This window comes from Hemitrygon akajei, chromosome 22 (genome assembly GCF_048418815.1).
Source record: "Hemitrygon akajei chromosome 22, sHemAka1.3, whole genome shotgun sequence".
NCBI classification, from domain to species: domain Eukaryota; kingdom Metazoa; phylum Chordata; class Chondrichthyes; order Myliobatiformes; family Dasyatidae; genus Hemitrygon; species Hemitrygon akajei.
The window spans coordinates 8,903,022-8,919,801 of NC_133145.1; the positions used below are offsets into that span (position 1 = coordinate 8,903,022).

Genomic DNA, 16,780 nt, shown 5'->3' on the forward strand with positions numbered 1-16,780 from the left:
AGACAGAGACATTCCTCAAACATATGATTCTGCAGATGCAGGAGATCTTGAGCAACACACACAAAATTCTGGAGCAAATCAGCAGGTTAAGCAGTATCTATGGAGGGAAATAAACATTTCGGGCCAAGACCAGTACAGAAGCTTGCCTGCTCTTCCTCAGGTCAAATCTGAGAATTCTTACCAGCACCTGAGGCCTTTCTACCTCATGCAAACGACAGAGCTTATATTGTTGCAGCAATAACACTCCCTACTATTCAAGTAAAGGCTAGGAGCTTCAACATCCTCCTCAGAAGGCAACGAGCATTGATTATTAAAGGAATGGGGAGTACCTCAGGCTGCGTTTAGAACCACCCTGTCCCCTCCAATTAGGTTTGACCCCGAATGGGGCCTTTATTAATGGGGAATAGAGTCTTTATTTTCTTCGGAGGTCAAGGAGGTTTGGCTTGTCGCTAAATACTCTAACAAACTTCTACAGATGTACTGTTGAAAACATCCTTAACTGGTTGCATCATGATCTGGTAAGACGGCTTGAATGAGCGAGAAGCTGCAGAGAGAGTCGGAGGGGAAGACAGAGATAGAGACAGACAGATAGACAGAGACAGAGACTGAAGGCAAAAGACTTCAGGCCAGGAGGACCAAGAGGCAATATATATCACAGGACAACCAGACAAACTGGCAAATAAAAGATTATATGATGTATAAAAGTGGAAAATAATTTTAAGTCAGAAATCAATACTCTTATTGGTTTACAAAATACATGTTCTCTCTAGATTAATTATCAGTATGCATATATTAAACTTAAAATGTTGCCATACATTACCCATTCCACACTGCCTTATCACTGAATCCACTAATAAGAAATCCACATGCGCATGCGTGAAACTGTTCTGTGAAACCTCCTCAAGGTCACACTTTTACAAATCTTCACTTTATCTCACCTGGTTCACATTTCCTTTCCTAACCTGCTCTTCTCTCCCTGTCCAAGGCCCTGAATCAATATTATTGTTCGAACAAAGCTGACAAAGTGATGGCAGGAAGTTTCCCACACAAAGGGCTAGGGAATTCTCATATACCCTCACCACCTCAACAGTCTCAAGTTCGATGGACTTTGGGCCCAACACTTCCATGAGCCAAACAGCTTGGCTGTTCATCTGATAAACCCACAGAACCTTCAGGGAACTCAGATTTAAATAACAGACGGATGAACAATAGGAAGCAAATACAAAACTGAAATGCAGAACTGCCTTTACCAAGTTACCCTCCAACCCCTTCCCTCTCTGCTCTTCAGCTGAGACTTGCTGAGCTTAACTGGAATCTCTCACATCCCCATTCAGGGGCTTGTGACCTTAAGCCCCTTTGACTGATTTGAGAAAAACTCAGCTGATGCCGGTCCTGTAACTGCAGCGGCTCCTCCCCTGTTCTCTCTGATGGAAAATACCCCATGCCATTATTCAAAGAGCAGGAGAGATCTTTCATTTGATGACCAACCAATGTCAACGGGATGCTGCTAGTTGCTATACCTTGCTGTGCACAGTGCCCACATCACAACACAACCTGCTATCACCACTTATCAAGAAAACAAACACCACTCATCCTGCAAATGGAAGGAACTGTGAGAATGACTTTTGGGTAACAGAATAGGGGCAGCACAGTAGCATAGCATTTAGTGTAACTCTACTACAGTGCCAGCAACCTGGGTTCAATTCCCACTACTGCCTGTAAGGAGTTTGTCCATTCTCACCATGACCATGGGGCTTCCTCTGAGTGTCCCTGTTTCCTCCTATACTTCAAAGACATTCAGGCTAGTAAGTTAATCAATCCTCCAAGAGGACAATAACCTTGTTGTAGGGCTTGGAGGCTATGAGCCTAAATAACCTGGGGAGCTATGTCGGCTGGAGTCAGGACCTTGTGCTTTGGTTCATGTAAGGTCACCATGCCAAACAGGTCAAAGGGTAGAGGCCAGACCAAGAGTGGCCTACTGGTCCTCAAGGTTCAGGGTGTTCATCTCCCTGACTGGTCAAAAAAATATTGTTACGGAAACAGCAATGAAGAATCCTTCTGTATCTGTGTCGACTGAGAGTCCTAAACCACACCTGGGGCACAATAGAGAGGACAGCCAAAGACAGACAGAGATGGAGGACCTTCTTTGCTGCCCTAAACGTCAGAAGCGTAATGGGGATCTTGACGAGGTTAATTGATCACATAGGTGTAATCAGGTAGCACGGATTCATTGAGTTGGAAAAGTTTGTTACGAATGGAACCGTTACGTGCACAATGGCTGCTCTATTACTCTAAATGTACCTTCCTGACCACACATGGCTTTGAGACACATTGAATTGTTAAATATACAGGCAGTCCCCAGGTTACGAATGAGATCCATTCCTAAGTATGTCTTTAAGTCGAATTTGTAAGTAATTCGGAACAGGTACATACAGTTCTTATTTAGCATCAGTTAGTCAAATGTTTGTTTTAGTATATAGTATATATTTTACCTTTCTATGCATATAGAACACTTAAACACTTCCAAATGTGCTAAAACATCTTAAAATACAGTAATAATAAAAGTAACTACATATGGTACTGAAGACAAAGAAAGAGAATCTGTGTGTGTGTAGGTATACAGTACTGAAAAAAACATAAAAGAAACAGTTCTTAAAACAGTTTAGATAGAAAAAAAGAAAAATGATCATGATTAAAGGTTAACACTTTCTCTCATTCCATCGATGTCTTGCATACCAGAAGGGGCATTCGTGAGGTAACGTTATGATAACATTAATAATTGGATGATAATAAACACATTGATGAAGGAAGAGCAGTAGATGTAGTGTATATGGATTTCAGCAAGGCATTTGATAAGGTACCCCATGCAAGCTTATTGAGAAAGTAAGGAGACATGGGATCCAAGGAAACATTGCTTTGTGAATCCAGAACTGGCTTGCCCACAGGAGGCAAAGAGTGGTTGTAGACGGGTCATATTCAGCATGGAGGTCAGTCACCAGTGGGGTGCCTCGGGGATCTGTTCTGGGACCCTTACTCTTCGTGATTTTTATAAATGACCTGGATGAGGAAGTGGAGGGATGGGTTAGTAAATTTGCTGATGACAAAGAGGTTGGAGGTGTTGTGGATAGTGTGGATGTTGTCAGAAGTTACAGCAGGACATTAATAGGATGCAAAACTGGACTGAGAAGTGGCAGATGGAGTTCAACCCAGATAAGTGTGAAGTGGTTCATTTTGATAGGTCAAATATGATGGCAGAATATAGTATAAATGGTAAGACTCTTGGCAGTGTGGAGCATCAGAGGGATCTTGGGGTCTGAGTCCATAGGACGATCAAAGCAGCTGCGCAGGTTGACTCTGTGGTTAAGAAGGCGTATGGTGTATTGGCCTTCATCAATCGTGGAATTGAATTTAGGAGTCGAGAGGTAATGTTGCAGCTATATAGGACCCTGGTCAGACCCCACTTGGAGTTCTGTGCTCAGTTCTGGTCACCTCACTACAGGAAGGATGTGGAAGCCATAGAAAGGGTTCAGAGGAGATTTACAAGGACGTTGCTTGAATTGGGGAGCATACCTTATGAAAACAGGTTGAGTGATCTCGGCCTTTTCTACTTGGAGCGAAGGAGGATGAGAGGTGACCTGATAGAGGTGTATAAGATGATGAGAGGCATTGATCATATGGATAGCCAGAGGCTTTTTACCAGGGCTGAAATGGTTGCCACAAGAGGACATTGTTTAAAGTGCTAGGGAGTAGGTACAGAGGAGATGTCAGGGGTAAGTTATTTTACTCAGTGAATGATGAGTACGTGGAATGGGCCGCCGGCAACGGTGATGGAGGCGGATACGATAGGGTCTTTTAAGAGGCTTTTAGATAGGTACATGGAGCTTAGTAAAATAGAGGGCTATAGGTAAGTCTAGTAATTTCTGAGGTAGGGACAACTTGTTTGGCACAACTTTGTGCTGTAAGTTTTCTATGTTTCTAAAATGCAGAAGATGATGGAGATATGGCTACTGTTGAAGATGATTGGCCTGGTGTTGGACAGGATGGACCTGGTGCTGGAGAGTCAGGGTTTGATTCTGATGCTGGGGGTGGGAGGTTTAACTACTGAAGTCAATTTCTTGAAGTTGGCATCAAGGGAAGTTTGTACAGAGCTTTTCTTTCTCTCATCATAAATAGCCTTGTAGCAGCTGAGGCCCTTGGTAACTGTACTGTAAACTTTGGTGAACCTCGCTGTCTTAGGATCTTGCTCCTCTAATTTTGCCATCCCTGCTTCAATGAGACGAAAGGCTTGAGCTAACTCTTTCCTCAAAAATTTTTTCCGGTTCTGGAGTTTTTAGGTCTCAGTCTTCTTCCTCAAATGCTATCATATGCTGTTCTAGTTCCATAAGGTCTTCATTGATCAGTTCTTCGGCATGGGTGTTGAGTAACTCTATGACATTATTTTCACTGTTGTCTAACTGCAGTTGATTACCAGTATCAACCACAGCTTGCCTGGCTACGGCGATATTGTCACCTGAAAAGCATGCGTGAATTGGGGGCACAATTTGTTCCACACTCCTTTCATATTTGACTGCTTCACTTCATCCCAAGAATCAGCAATATTTTTGATGGCATCATAGATGTTATAAATCCCCCAGAATTCCATTAAGCTCATCACATCATCTTGGGTAGCCCTGACAGCTTGTGAGAAGGTTCACCGTAAATAATAGGCCTTAAAGTAGGTTATGACTCCCTGATCCATTGGCTGAAGTAGTGATAAGGTGCTGGGGGTAAAAATACAACCTTTACATTGGGGTGAAGGTCATCTAAAGTGCTTGGATGTCCGGATGTGTTGTCAAGCACAAGGAGAATCTTGAAAGGAATTTTCTTGGCCATGCAATAACATTCAACAGCAGGGACAAAATGGTTCAAGAACGAATCTTTAAAGATGGGAATTGTAACCCAAGCCTTTGCATTTGCCTTCCAAATAACCGGAATAGATACCTTAATGACATGGCGAAGTGCCCTTGGATTTCAGGAGCAATACACAAGCAAAGGCTTAAGCTTGAAATCTCTGGATGCGTTACCCCCAAGCAATAACATTACCCTATCCTTTAATGCCTTATGCCCTGGTGCATCTTTTTCCCCTTTCGAAATGTAGGTCCTTTCATTTTTTTCTAAAATAAGACAGTCTCGTCTACATTAAATATTTGGTCTGGCAAATCAACTCCCTCCTCAATAATTTTTCAAGATTTCAGGAAAATCACTCACAGCACTTACATCGGCACTCGCTACTTCACCTTGCACTTTAATATTATGTAAATTTGCCCACACTTTGAAACAATTGAACCAACCCCTACTCGCAACAAATTCTTCATCACAATCACCTTCACTTGCTGCACATGCAGTTTTTAAATCATTGAAAAGGCTTTGAGCCTTTTCTTACACTAAAGTAAGGCTAATAGGCACATTACGCTGATTTTGATCGTCTAACCAAATTATCAATAGCCCTTCCATTTCAATAATCAAACCACTACTTTGGTTAGTAATAATTGTAGCTTTCACCGGTGCAGGGCCTTTCTCATGCTTCATTATTCTCACTTTATCCTTTAAAATTGTTCCGATTGTTGACCGACTGTAGCATAACGCTTTTCCAATGACTGATGGTGTTTCGCCTTTTCTGATTGCTATAATATTTCCACTTTATTTTCAATCGTGATCGTTTTCCTTTTCTTCAATGCATCACCAGCACTTGCATCAGATTTACGCTTCGGAGGCATGGTTACAGGGGTAAATAAGAGAAGCTGAAGCCATGAAATGTTTTCATGAGCGTCACAAAATAGTGTGTGTGTGTTTGTTATTATGAATCATTGTATTTAACTCAGATCTTTAATAGGCTTTATGGCAGTCTGTTCGTTAAGTACGAGTTGTCCATAAGTCAGACGTTCTTAACCAGGGGACTTACTGTACACCACAAATACAACTCCTTTCATTATTACAAACAACACACACAAAATGCTGGTGGAACACAGCAGGCCAGGCAGCATTTATAGGAAGAAGTGCTGTCGATGTTTTGGGCATATCTAGATAGCAGTGATAGGATTGGGCTGAGCCAGCATGGATTTACCAAGGGTAAATCATGCTTGACTAATCTGTTGGAGTTTTTCGAGGATGTAACCAGGAAGTTAGACGGGGGAGATCCAGTGGATGTAGTGTACCTCGATTTTCAGAAGGCATTTGATAAGGTCCCACATAGGAGATTGGTGGGTAAAATCAAAGCTCAGGGCATCAGGGAGAAGACATTGACATGGATAGAAAACTGGTTGGCAGATAGAAAGCAAAGGGTAACGGTGAATGGGTGTTTCTCGGAATGGCAGGTGGTGACTAGTGGGGTGCCACAGGGCTCGGTATTGGGACCACAGCTGTTTACGATTTACATCAACGATTTAGATGAAGGCATTGAGAATAACATCAGCAAATTTGCTGATGATACTAAGCTGGGTGGAAGTGTGACATGTGATGAGGATGTTAGGAGAATTCAGGGTGACTTGGATAGGCTGGGTGAGTGGGCAGATACTTGGCAGATGACGTTTAATGTGAATAAGTGTGAGGTTATCCACTTTGCGAGTAAGATCAGGAAGGCAGATTATTATCTGAATGGTGTAGAGTTAGGTAAGGGAGAAATACAAAGATCTCGGAGTCCTTGTTCATCAGTCACTGAAGGCGAATGAGCAAGTGCAGCAGGCAGTGAAGAAGGCTAATGGAATGTTGACCTTTATTACAAAGGGAATTGAGTACAAGAGCAAGGAAATCCTCTTGCATTTGTACAGAGCCCTGGTGAGACCACACCTGGAGTATTGTGTACAGATTTGGTCTCCAGGGTTAAGGAAGGACATCCTGGCTGTAGAGGAAGTGCAGCGTAGATTCACGAGGTTAATTCCTGGGATGTCTGGACTGTCTTACGCAGAGAGGTTAGAGAGACTGGGCTTGTACACGCTGGAATTAAGGAGATTGAGAGGGGATCTGATTGAAACATATAAGATTATTAAGGGATTGGACAAGATAGAGGCAGGAAATATGTTCCAGATGCTGGGAGAGTCCAGTACCAGAGGGCATGGTTTGAGAATAAGGGGTAGGTCATTTAGGACAGAGTTAAGGAAAAACATCTTCTCCGAGAGAGTTGTGGGGGTCTGGAATGCACTGCCTCGGAAGGTAGTGGAGGCTAATTCTCTGGATGCTTTCAAGAAGGAGCTAGATAGGTATCTTATGGATAGGGGAATCAAAGGATATGGGGACAAGGCAGGAACCGGGTATTGATAGTAGATGATCAGCCATGATCTCAAAATGGCGGTGCAGGCTCGAAGGGCCGAATGGTCTACTTCTGCACCTATTGTCTATTGTCTATTGAGACCCTTTATCAGGACTAAGGGTCTCGGCCCGAAACGTCGACAGCGCTTCTTCCTATAGATGCTGCCTGGCCTGCTGTGTTCCACCAGCATTTTGTGTGTGTTGTTTGAATTTCCAGCATCTGCAGATTTCCTCGTGTTTGCTCCTTTCATTATTAAATAGTTATAAGGCCATAAGACCACAAGACATAGGAACAGAATTAGGCCATCTGGCCCATCAAGCCTGCTTCGCCATTCAATTATGGCTGATCCTTTTTTGTTTCTCCTCCTTTTTGTTAAGAGTTTGTTAAGTGTGTCCAGGATGGATCCCTGTCACAGTATGTTGACAGGCCGACTAGGGGGAATGCCATACTAGATCTAGTATTAGGTAACAAACCGGGTCAGGTCACAGATCTCTCAGTGGGTGAGCATCTGGGGGACAGTGATCACCGCTCCCTGGCCTTTAGCATTATCATGGAAAAGGATAGAATCAGAGAGGACAGGAAAATTTTTAATTGGGGAAGGGCAAAGGGTATGAATTTTTACAGGGAAATGTACTATGGACATGTGGTCGATATTTAAGGATCTCTTGCAGGATGTTAGGGATAAATTTGTCCTGGTGAGGAAGATAAAGAATGGCAGGTTGAAGGAACCATGGGTGACAAGTGAGGTGGAAAATCTAGTCAGGTGGAAGAAGGCAGCATACATGAGGTTTAGGAAGCAAGGATCAGATGGGTCTACTGAGGAATATAGGGTAGCAAGAAAGGAGCTTAAGAAGGGGCTGAGAAGAGCAAGAAAGGGGCATGAGAAGGCCTTGGTGAATAAGGTAAAGGAAAACTCCAAGGCATTCTTCAATTATGTGAAGAACAAAAGGATGACAGGAGTGAAGGTAGGACCGATTAGAGATAAAAGTGGGAAGATGTGCCTGGAGGCTGTGGAAGTGAGCGAGGTCCTCAATGAATACTTCTCTTCGGTATTCATCAATGAGAAGGAACTTGATGATGGTGAGGACAATATGAGTGAGGTTGATGTTCTGAAGCATGTTGATATTAAGGGAGAGGAGGTGTTGGGAGTTGTTAAAATACATTAGGATGGATAAGTCCCAGGGGCCTGATGGAATATTCCCCGGGGCCTAACGGAATATTCCTCAGGTGCTCCACGAGAAGAAGGAAGAGACTGCTGAGCCTCTGGCTAGGATCTTTATGTCCTCATTGTCCATGGGAATGGTACCGGAGGACTGGAGGGAGGCGAATGTTGTCCCCTTATCCAAAAAAGGTAGTAGGGATAGTCCGGGTAATTATAGACCAGTGAGCCTTACGTCTGTGGTGGGAAAGCTGTTGAAAAAGTTTCTTAGAGATAGGATCTATGGGCATTTAGAGAATCATGGTCTGATCAGGGACAGTGAGCATGGCTTTGTGAAGGGCAGATCATGTCTAACAAGCCTGATAGAGTTCTTTGAGGTGGTGACCAGGCATATAGATGAGGGTAGTGCAGTGGATGTGATCTACATGGATTTTAGTAAGGTATTTGACAAGGTTCTACACGGTAGGCTTATTCAGGAAGTCAGAAGGCATGAGATCCAGGGAAGTTTGGCCAGCTGGATTCAGAATTGGCTTGCTTGCAGAAAGCAGAGGGTCTTGGTGGAGGGAGTACATTCAGATTGGAGGGTTGTGACTAGTGGTGTCCCACAAGGATCTGTTCTGGGACCTCTACTTTTCGTGATTTTTATTAACAACCTGGATGTGGGGGTAGAAGGGTGGGTTGGCAAGTTTGCAGACGACACAAAGGTTGGTGGTGGTGTAGATAGTGTAGAGGATTGTCGAAGATTGCAGAGAGACATTGATAGGATGCAGGAGTGGGCTGTGAAGTGGCAGATGGAGTTCAACCCGGAGAAGTGTGAGGTGGTACACTTTGGAAGGACAAATTCCAAGGCAGAGTACAAAGTAAATGGCAGGATATTTGGTAGTGCAGAGGGATCTGGGAGTACATGTCCACAGATCCCTGAAAGTTGCCTCTCAGGTAGATAGGGTAGTTAAGAAAGCTTATGGGGTGTTAGCTTTCATAAGTTGAGGGATAGAGTTTAAGAGACACGATGTAATGATGCAGCTCTATAAAACTATAATTAGGCCACACTTGGAGTACTGTGTCTAGTTCTGGTCGCCTCACTATAGGAAGGGTGTGGAAGCATTGGAAAGGGTACAGAGGAGATTTACCAGAATGCTGCCTGGTTTAGAGAGTATGGATTATGATCAGAGATTAAGGGAGCTAGGGCTTTACTCTTTGGAGAGAAGGAGGATGAGAGGAGACATGATAGAGGTGTACAAGATATTAAGAGGAATAGACAGAGTGGACACCCATTGACCTGGCCTCCACAGCTGTACGTGGCAACAAAATCCACAAATTCACCACCCTTTGGCTAAAGAAATGTATTCACATCTCTTTTTGAAAGGGTGCCCCTCTATCCTGAGACTGTACTCTCTTGTCCTAGATTCTCCCACCATGGGAAACATCCTTTCCACATCTACTCTGTCTAAGCCTTTCAACATTCGAAAGGTTTCAATGAGATCCAGCCTCATCCTTCTGAATTCCAGTGAGCACAGACTCAGAGCCATCCTCGTATGATAACCCTTTCATTCCTGGAATCATCCTTGTGAACCTCCTCTAGACTCTCTCCAATGCCTGCACATCTTTTCTAAGATGAGGGGCACAAAACTATTGACGACACTCAAGGTAATGCCTCACCAGTGCTTATAAAGCCTCAGCATCACATCCTTGCTCTTGTATTCTCGACCTCTTGAAATGAATGCTAACATGCCATTTGCCTGCCTTACCACTGACTCAACCTGCAAGTTAACCTTCTAGGTGTTCTGCACAAGGACTCCCAAGTCCCTCTGCACCTCAGATTCCTGGATTTTCTCCCAGTTTAGAAAATAGTTTGCACATTTATTTCTATTACCAAAGTGCATGACCCTGCATTTTGCAAATCTGTATTTTTCATTTGCCACTCTCTTGCCCATTCTTCTAATCTAAGTCTTTCTACATTCTACCTGTTTCCTCAACCCTACCTGCCCCTCCACCGATCTTTATATCATCTGCAAACTTGGCAACAAAGCCATCCATTCCATCATCTAAATCATTTATAATCAGCATAAAAAGAAGCAGTCCGAACACCGACCCCTGCAGAACACCACTAGTCACTGGCAGCCAACCAGAAAAGGATCCTTTTATTTCTACTCGTTGCCTCCTACCAATCAACCAATGCTCTAACCATGCCGGTAACTTTCCTGTAATACCATGGGCTCTTAACTTGGTAAACAGCCTTATGTGTGGCATCTTGTCAAAGGCCTTCTGAAAGTTTAAATACACAACATCTACTGCATCTCCTTTATCCATCCTACCTGTAATCTCTTGTATTCCAACATCTCATCCTTATCAATTGACTCTAACATCACTGAGGTCAAGCTAACTGGTCTATAATTTCCTTTCTGCTGCCTTCTTACTGGAGTAATGTTTGCAATTTTTTAGTCCCCTCGCACCATGCCAGAGTCCAATGATTTTTGAAAGATAATTTCTAATGCCACCTCAATCTTTAACGCTAGCTCTTTCAAAACTCTAGGTTGCAGTTCATCTGGTCCAGGTGACCTATGTACCTTTAGGTTTTTCAGCTTTTTGAGCACCTTCTCTCTTGTAACAGTAACTGCACCCACTTCTCATCCTTCATATACATCAGGCATACTACCAGTGTCATCCACAGTGAAAGACTGATGCAAGATACTCATTTAGTTTAGCTGCGATCTCCTTGTCTCCCGTTATTATTTCTCCTGTCTCATTTTCTAACAGTCCTATATCCACTCTCATTTCTCTTTTATTTTTAACACTTGAAAAAAACTTTTACTATCCAGTTTGATATTATTTGCTAGTTTGCTTTCATATTTCATCTTTTCCCTTCTAATGGTTTTTTTAGTTGCTCTCTGTAAGTTTTTAAAAACTTCCCAATCCTTTATCTTCCTACTAATATTTGCTTTGTTGTATGCCCTTTATTTTGTTTTTATAATAGCTTTGACTTCCCTCATCACCCATGGTTATACCATTTTACCATTTGAGTATTTCTTCATTTTTGGAATATACACGTCCTGCACCTTCCTCATTTTTGCCAGAAACACACATCATTGCTACTCTGCTGAAATCCCTGCCAGCAGCTCCTTCCAATTTACTTTGGCCAACTCCTCTCTCATACCACTGTAATTTCCCTTACTCCACTGAAAATCTGCTACCTCAGGCTTCACTTTCTCCCTATCAAATTACAAGTCGAACTCAATTCATATTGTGATCACTGGTTCCTAAGGGTTCTTTTACCTCAAACTCCGTAATTGCCTCTGGTTCATTACATAACACTCGATCCAGTATAGCTGATCCCCTAGTAGGCTCAACGACAAACTGCTCTAAAAAGCCATCTCTTAGGCATTCAACAAACTCACTCTTTTGTGATCTATTACCAACCTGATTTTCCCAATCAATCTGCATGTTAAAATCTCCCTGACTACCCTTTTGACTTGCCTTTTGTATTTCCTGTTGTAACCTGTGGTCCACCTCCCAGCCACTGTTGAGAGGCCTGTATATAACTGCATCAATGTCCTTTTACCCTTGTAGTTTCTTAATTCACCCCACAAGGAGTCAACATCTTCCAATCCTGTCACATCTTTCTACTGATTTGATGCCATTCTTTACCAGTAGAGCCATACCACCCCCTCTGCCTACCTTCCTATCCCTCCAATCCAACGTGTAACCTTGCATATTCAGTTCCCAACTACAACCATCCTTCAGCCACAATTCAGTGATGCCACAACATCATACCTGGTAATCTGTAATATTGCAACAAGATCATCCAACTTATTTCTTATACTACACGCATTTAGATACAACATCTTGAGTACCACATTTGTTGTCCTTTCTGATTTTGCATCCTTAATGATTTGATACTCAGCCTGTTGGCTGCAACTAAGTCTGATCACCTGCCTGTCCTTCCTGACAGACTGTATGCCTTCTTTACTTTTTTACCATCTGTCCTTTCACTCTAGTTCCCACCACTTTGCCAAGTTAGTTTAAACCTCCTCAACAGCTCTAACAAACCTGCCTGCAAGAATATTAGTCCTCCTTGGGTTCAGGTGCAACCCATCACCTTTGACAGGTCATACCTCCCCCAGAAGTGATCCCAATAATCCAAGCACCTGAAGCCCTGTCCCCTGCACCAACTTCTCAGCCACATATTTATCTGCCAAATCATCCTGTTTTTACCCTCACTGGCACGTGGCACAGGCAGCAATCCAGAAATTACTACCCAGGAGATCCTGCTTTTCAGCTTTCTACCTAGCTCTCTAAATTCTCTTTTCAGGACCTCATTGCTTTTCCTTCCTATGTCATTAGTACCAATAAGTATCAAGACATCTGGCTGTTTCTGAGGGGAATGGCCACAGGGGTGCTCTGCTCTAACTGCCTATTTCCATGACTCCTGATGGTCACCCAGCTACTCACCTTCTGCAACTTCGGGGTGACTACTTCCCTGTAACTTTGATCAATTATATTCTTGCTCTCTCGTACAAGGTGAAGGTCATCCCACTCCTGCTCCAGATCCCTAACACGGTCTTCAAGGAGCTGCAGCCAGATGCACTTCACACAGATGTAGTTCCCCAGGAGAGCCTGGGTCTCCCAGTTCTCCAACATCCAGCACAAAGAGCACAACAAAACCATTTAAATGGTACAGTGAGAGAGGGAAAAAAAACAAAAAGGAAACCTTAACAGACGTTTTACACAGAGCTGAAGCCTCTTTTGAGCTAAAGCCTGTTGCTTCTACTCTCGACACTGGCCTACTCCCAATAATGGCTGCTCCGCTTATCCCTTCTGTACTTTTATTTAGTTCGTAGAGCTCTGTTGTCGTCACTGATAGCTTATACAATGGACAAACGCTCCTGACGCTCCCTTTTTAAATAACTGCCGCCAACCTGCAAGAAATCCCTCTGGGTAAAGCTCTGTTGATGCCACTAATAGGCAACGTACAATGGACACTCTCGAAGCTCCCATTTTAAATAACTGCTGCCGACCTGTTATTACCTTGATAGAAATGCTTTGTTGTTTCAGAGTGTTGATCCGCATTTCTGTCTTCTTTTCTTGACGCTCAATCTCCTCATGTTTTGCCATAAGTTCTTTCTAAAACATTTTAATCAAGAGATGCTTGTAAGTAATTGTACCCTTGGTCTGGACTTAAGTAATGCTTCATATGAATAAGCAGATTCTCTACACCAACAGCCCAGTTCAGCAACACACACAAAGTGCTGCAGGAACTTGGGAGGTTAGGAGGCATCTATGAAAATGAAAAATGAATATCATATTTTTACTGAGTTAAGTATTGTATGTAATTAGTTTTGCTACAACAAGTGTATGGGACATTGGAAAAAATGTTGAATTTCCCCATGGGGATGAATAAAGTATCTATCTATCTATCTAAACAGTTGGTGTTTCGGGCCGAGACCTTCCTTCTGGACCGAGAGGGGTGAAGGGGCCAGAATAAAAAGTTGGGGGGGAGGAGGGGAAGGAAGCTAGCTGTAAGGTGATAGGTGAAGGTGGGTGGAAAGGGAAAGTGCTCAAGAGGAAGGAATCTGATAGGAGAGAAGAGTGGATCATAGGAGAAAGGAAAGGAGGGGACCCAGTGGGAAACAATAGGCTGGTGAGAAAAGGTAAAGGCCAGAGTGGGAAATAGCAGAAGAGGGGAAGCGGAGGGAAGGGGAAAAAAGTTGTTCCTCCCCTAGTTCAGCTTTCGGGAGAAAAGTTGCAAAATCTCAGTGGATAAGGCCTTATATTGTCTCCATCTGCCCTTACACATGGATAAAAGTGTCCCAGGTTTATTTTCAGTGAGCACAGCTCCCACTCCACTGAATCAGAATCAGGTTGAATATCACCGGTAACACGTACAAACAAGCTGGAGGAACTCAGCAGGTTGGGCAGCATCCGTGGAAACGAGCAGTCAACGTTTCGGGCTGAGACCCTTCGTCAGAACTAAAGAGGAAGGGGTCAGCGGCCCTATAAAGAAGGTGGGGGGAGGGTGTGAAGGAGAAGGCTGGTAGGAGTCAGGTGAAAAACCAGTAAGAGGAAAGATCAAGGGGTGGGGGAGGGGATAGGCAGGAAAGGTGAAAGTAAAGCACTTATCCCTGCAAGCGTAAGTGCTACACATGTCCCTACACCTCCTCTCTCACCACCATTCAGGGCCCCAAACAGTCCTTCCAGGTGAGGCAACACTTCACTTGTGAGTCTGTTGGGGTCATCTATTGCATCCGGTGCTCCCGGTGCGGCCTCCTCCACATCGGCAAGACCCGACGCAGATTGGGGGACCACTTCGTCGACAACAGACAGGGTCTCCCGGTTGCCACCCACTTCTACGTCTATACATGGCCTCCTCTACTGCCATGATGAGGCCAAACTCAGGTTGGAGGTGCAACACCTCATATTACCGTCTGGGTAGTCTCCAGCCCCTTGGCGTGAATGTTGAATTCTCCAACTTTGGTAATTCCCTCCCTCTCCCTTCCCCCATCCAGTTTCACTCTGCCTCCTCCTCCAGCTGCCTGACACCTCTCTCACGATTCTGCCTTCTTCTACTACACATAGTGCTTTCCCCTCATATTCCTTCTTCACCTTTCCTGCCTATCCCGTCCCCCACCCCTTGATCTTTCCTCTTATTGGTTTTTCACCTGACACTTACCAGCCTTCTCCTTCCCACCCTCCCCCCACCTTCTTTATAGGGCCCCTGCCCCCTGCCTCTTCAGTCCTGACGAAGGGTCTCGGCCCGAAATGTTGACTGCTCGTTTCCACGGATGCTGCCCGACTTGCTGAGTTCCTCCAGCTTGTTTGTACGTGTTGCTTTGACCCCAGCATCTGCAGTGTACTTTGTGTTTTTGAATATCCTGAAATTTGTTAACTTAGTTGCAATATATCATAAATATAGAAAAAGTTAATAAATTAATTATTGTATATATATTAAATAGTTAAATTAAAAATAGTGCAAAAATAGAAATAGAAATAGAAAAAAAAAGTGAGGTAGTGTTCATGGGTTCAATGTCCAAATAGAAATCAGATGGCGGGGGGAAGAAGCTGTACCTGATTCATTCGATGTGTACCTTCAAGCTTTTGTACCACCTTCCTGATGGTAACAATGAGAAGAGGGCATGTCCTGGGTAATGGGGGTCTTAATAATGGACACCATCTTTCTGAGGCATTGCTCCTTGAAGATGTCTTGGATACTATGGAGGCTATTATCCACAGTCATAACAATACACAGCTCCCACTAACCAAGTATAGACAATGTACATTGTTGGCCATGGAGAATCGGATGTGGAGGGGAAGGGATAGATCAGTAATTGGGAGGGAAGTTGGAAGGTTTAAGGTGAAAAGTAGGACTTGTGAATGGAGAAGTCCATGCAGACTGTTTAGTGCCATGGAAGTCACTTTTAGGGAACTCAACTCTACCCAACATTTCAATATGGCCATGGCTAACCTGTTGTACCTCGTCTAGATGACGGCAGAGGCAACAAAGTTCATTAAGGTTCACTACCAGTGGAAAGCAACCTCGAAATGTTTTACGTCGGAAACCAAACGATGGAAAGTAGGACTCAGCTCACTGACAAGAATGAACAGATATCGTACAGAGATATCCGGGTGCACCGACCTCCCGCTGGGCCCTCTCGTCGTCCACCGTCACCACCTCGTGGCCCCGGTGCTCCCCAATGGAGCAGGCGGAGCAAATGAGTCGGCCATCCCCCCTGCAGTACAGGTCGAGCGGCTTGGAGTGATGGAGGCAGCTCGCTGGCTCGGCCGATACACGCTGCGGCTGCCCGCTACTTAGCTTCAGTAGCTTCACCATCTTCACCATGTCGTCCAGCACCAGGTTCTTGAAGAGGGGCTCGGGCCGCCGCTCGAATGTCGTCCGGCAGGCCGGGCAGGTGCGCAGCTCTTGCCGGTCCAGGTAATCAGACAGGCAGCTTCGGCAAAAACTGTGACCGCACGGCATGGTCACCGGCTCGGTGAAGAGTTCCAGACAAATGGCGCAACTCAGCTTCTCCTCTAAGTCCAGCCCGGCCATGACTAGGAGACGGCAGTTCCGGCAACAAGCCAGCGAAGGGGGCGAAACTAGAGGCGGAGTCTAGAGAGAGATGGGTGGTGACAAAGCGGGAGCCGGGGAGATCGCGGAGGCGAGATCAGTGAGGCTGTGGCATAGTTGGAGTGGGGGCCGGACGGTGATATTGGAGCGACGGTGCGGAGAAATTATATGCACTGGCGGGATAGAGCTAAGTGCAGGGAGTTGGTCTGAGGCCTTGTTAAATTTATTCATCCTTTTCAGCTTATCTCTTTAACAGAATAATCATAATATCTCA

At 44.3% G+C, this 16,780-nt stretch overlaps 1 protein-coding gene across 3 annotated transcripts in view; it reads right to left on the bottom strand.

Moving 5' to 3' along the window:
• LOC140714957 (E3 ubiquitin-protein ligase TRIM65-like) overlaps positions 1-16,520 on the bottom strand; it is a 59,373-nt gene extending 42,853 nt beyond the window's left edge. For 2 of the 3 annotated variants that reach the window (XM_073026657.1, XM_073026656.1), the window contains exons 1-2: positions 16,075-16,520; positions 13,470-13,565 (exon numbers count right to left, since the gene is read on the bottom strand). In XM_073026657.1, the coding sequence (XP_072882758.1) occupies positions 13,470-13,565; positions 16,075-16,488 (510 nt within the window). In that variant the 5' untranslated portion in view covers positions 16,489-16,520. The remainder of the gene's footprint in view (positions 1-13,469; positions 13,566-16,074) is intronic. The other variant, XM_073026658.1, reaches the window with a different exon arrangement.
• Positions 16,521-16,780: the final 260 nt, after the last annotated feature.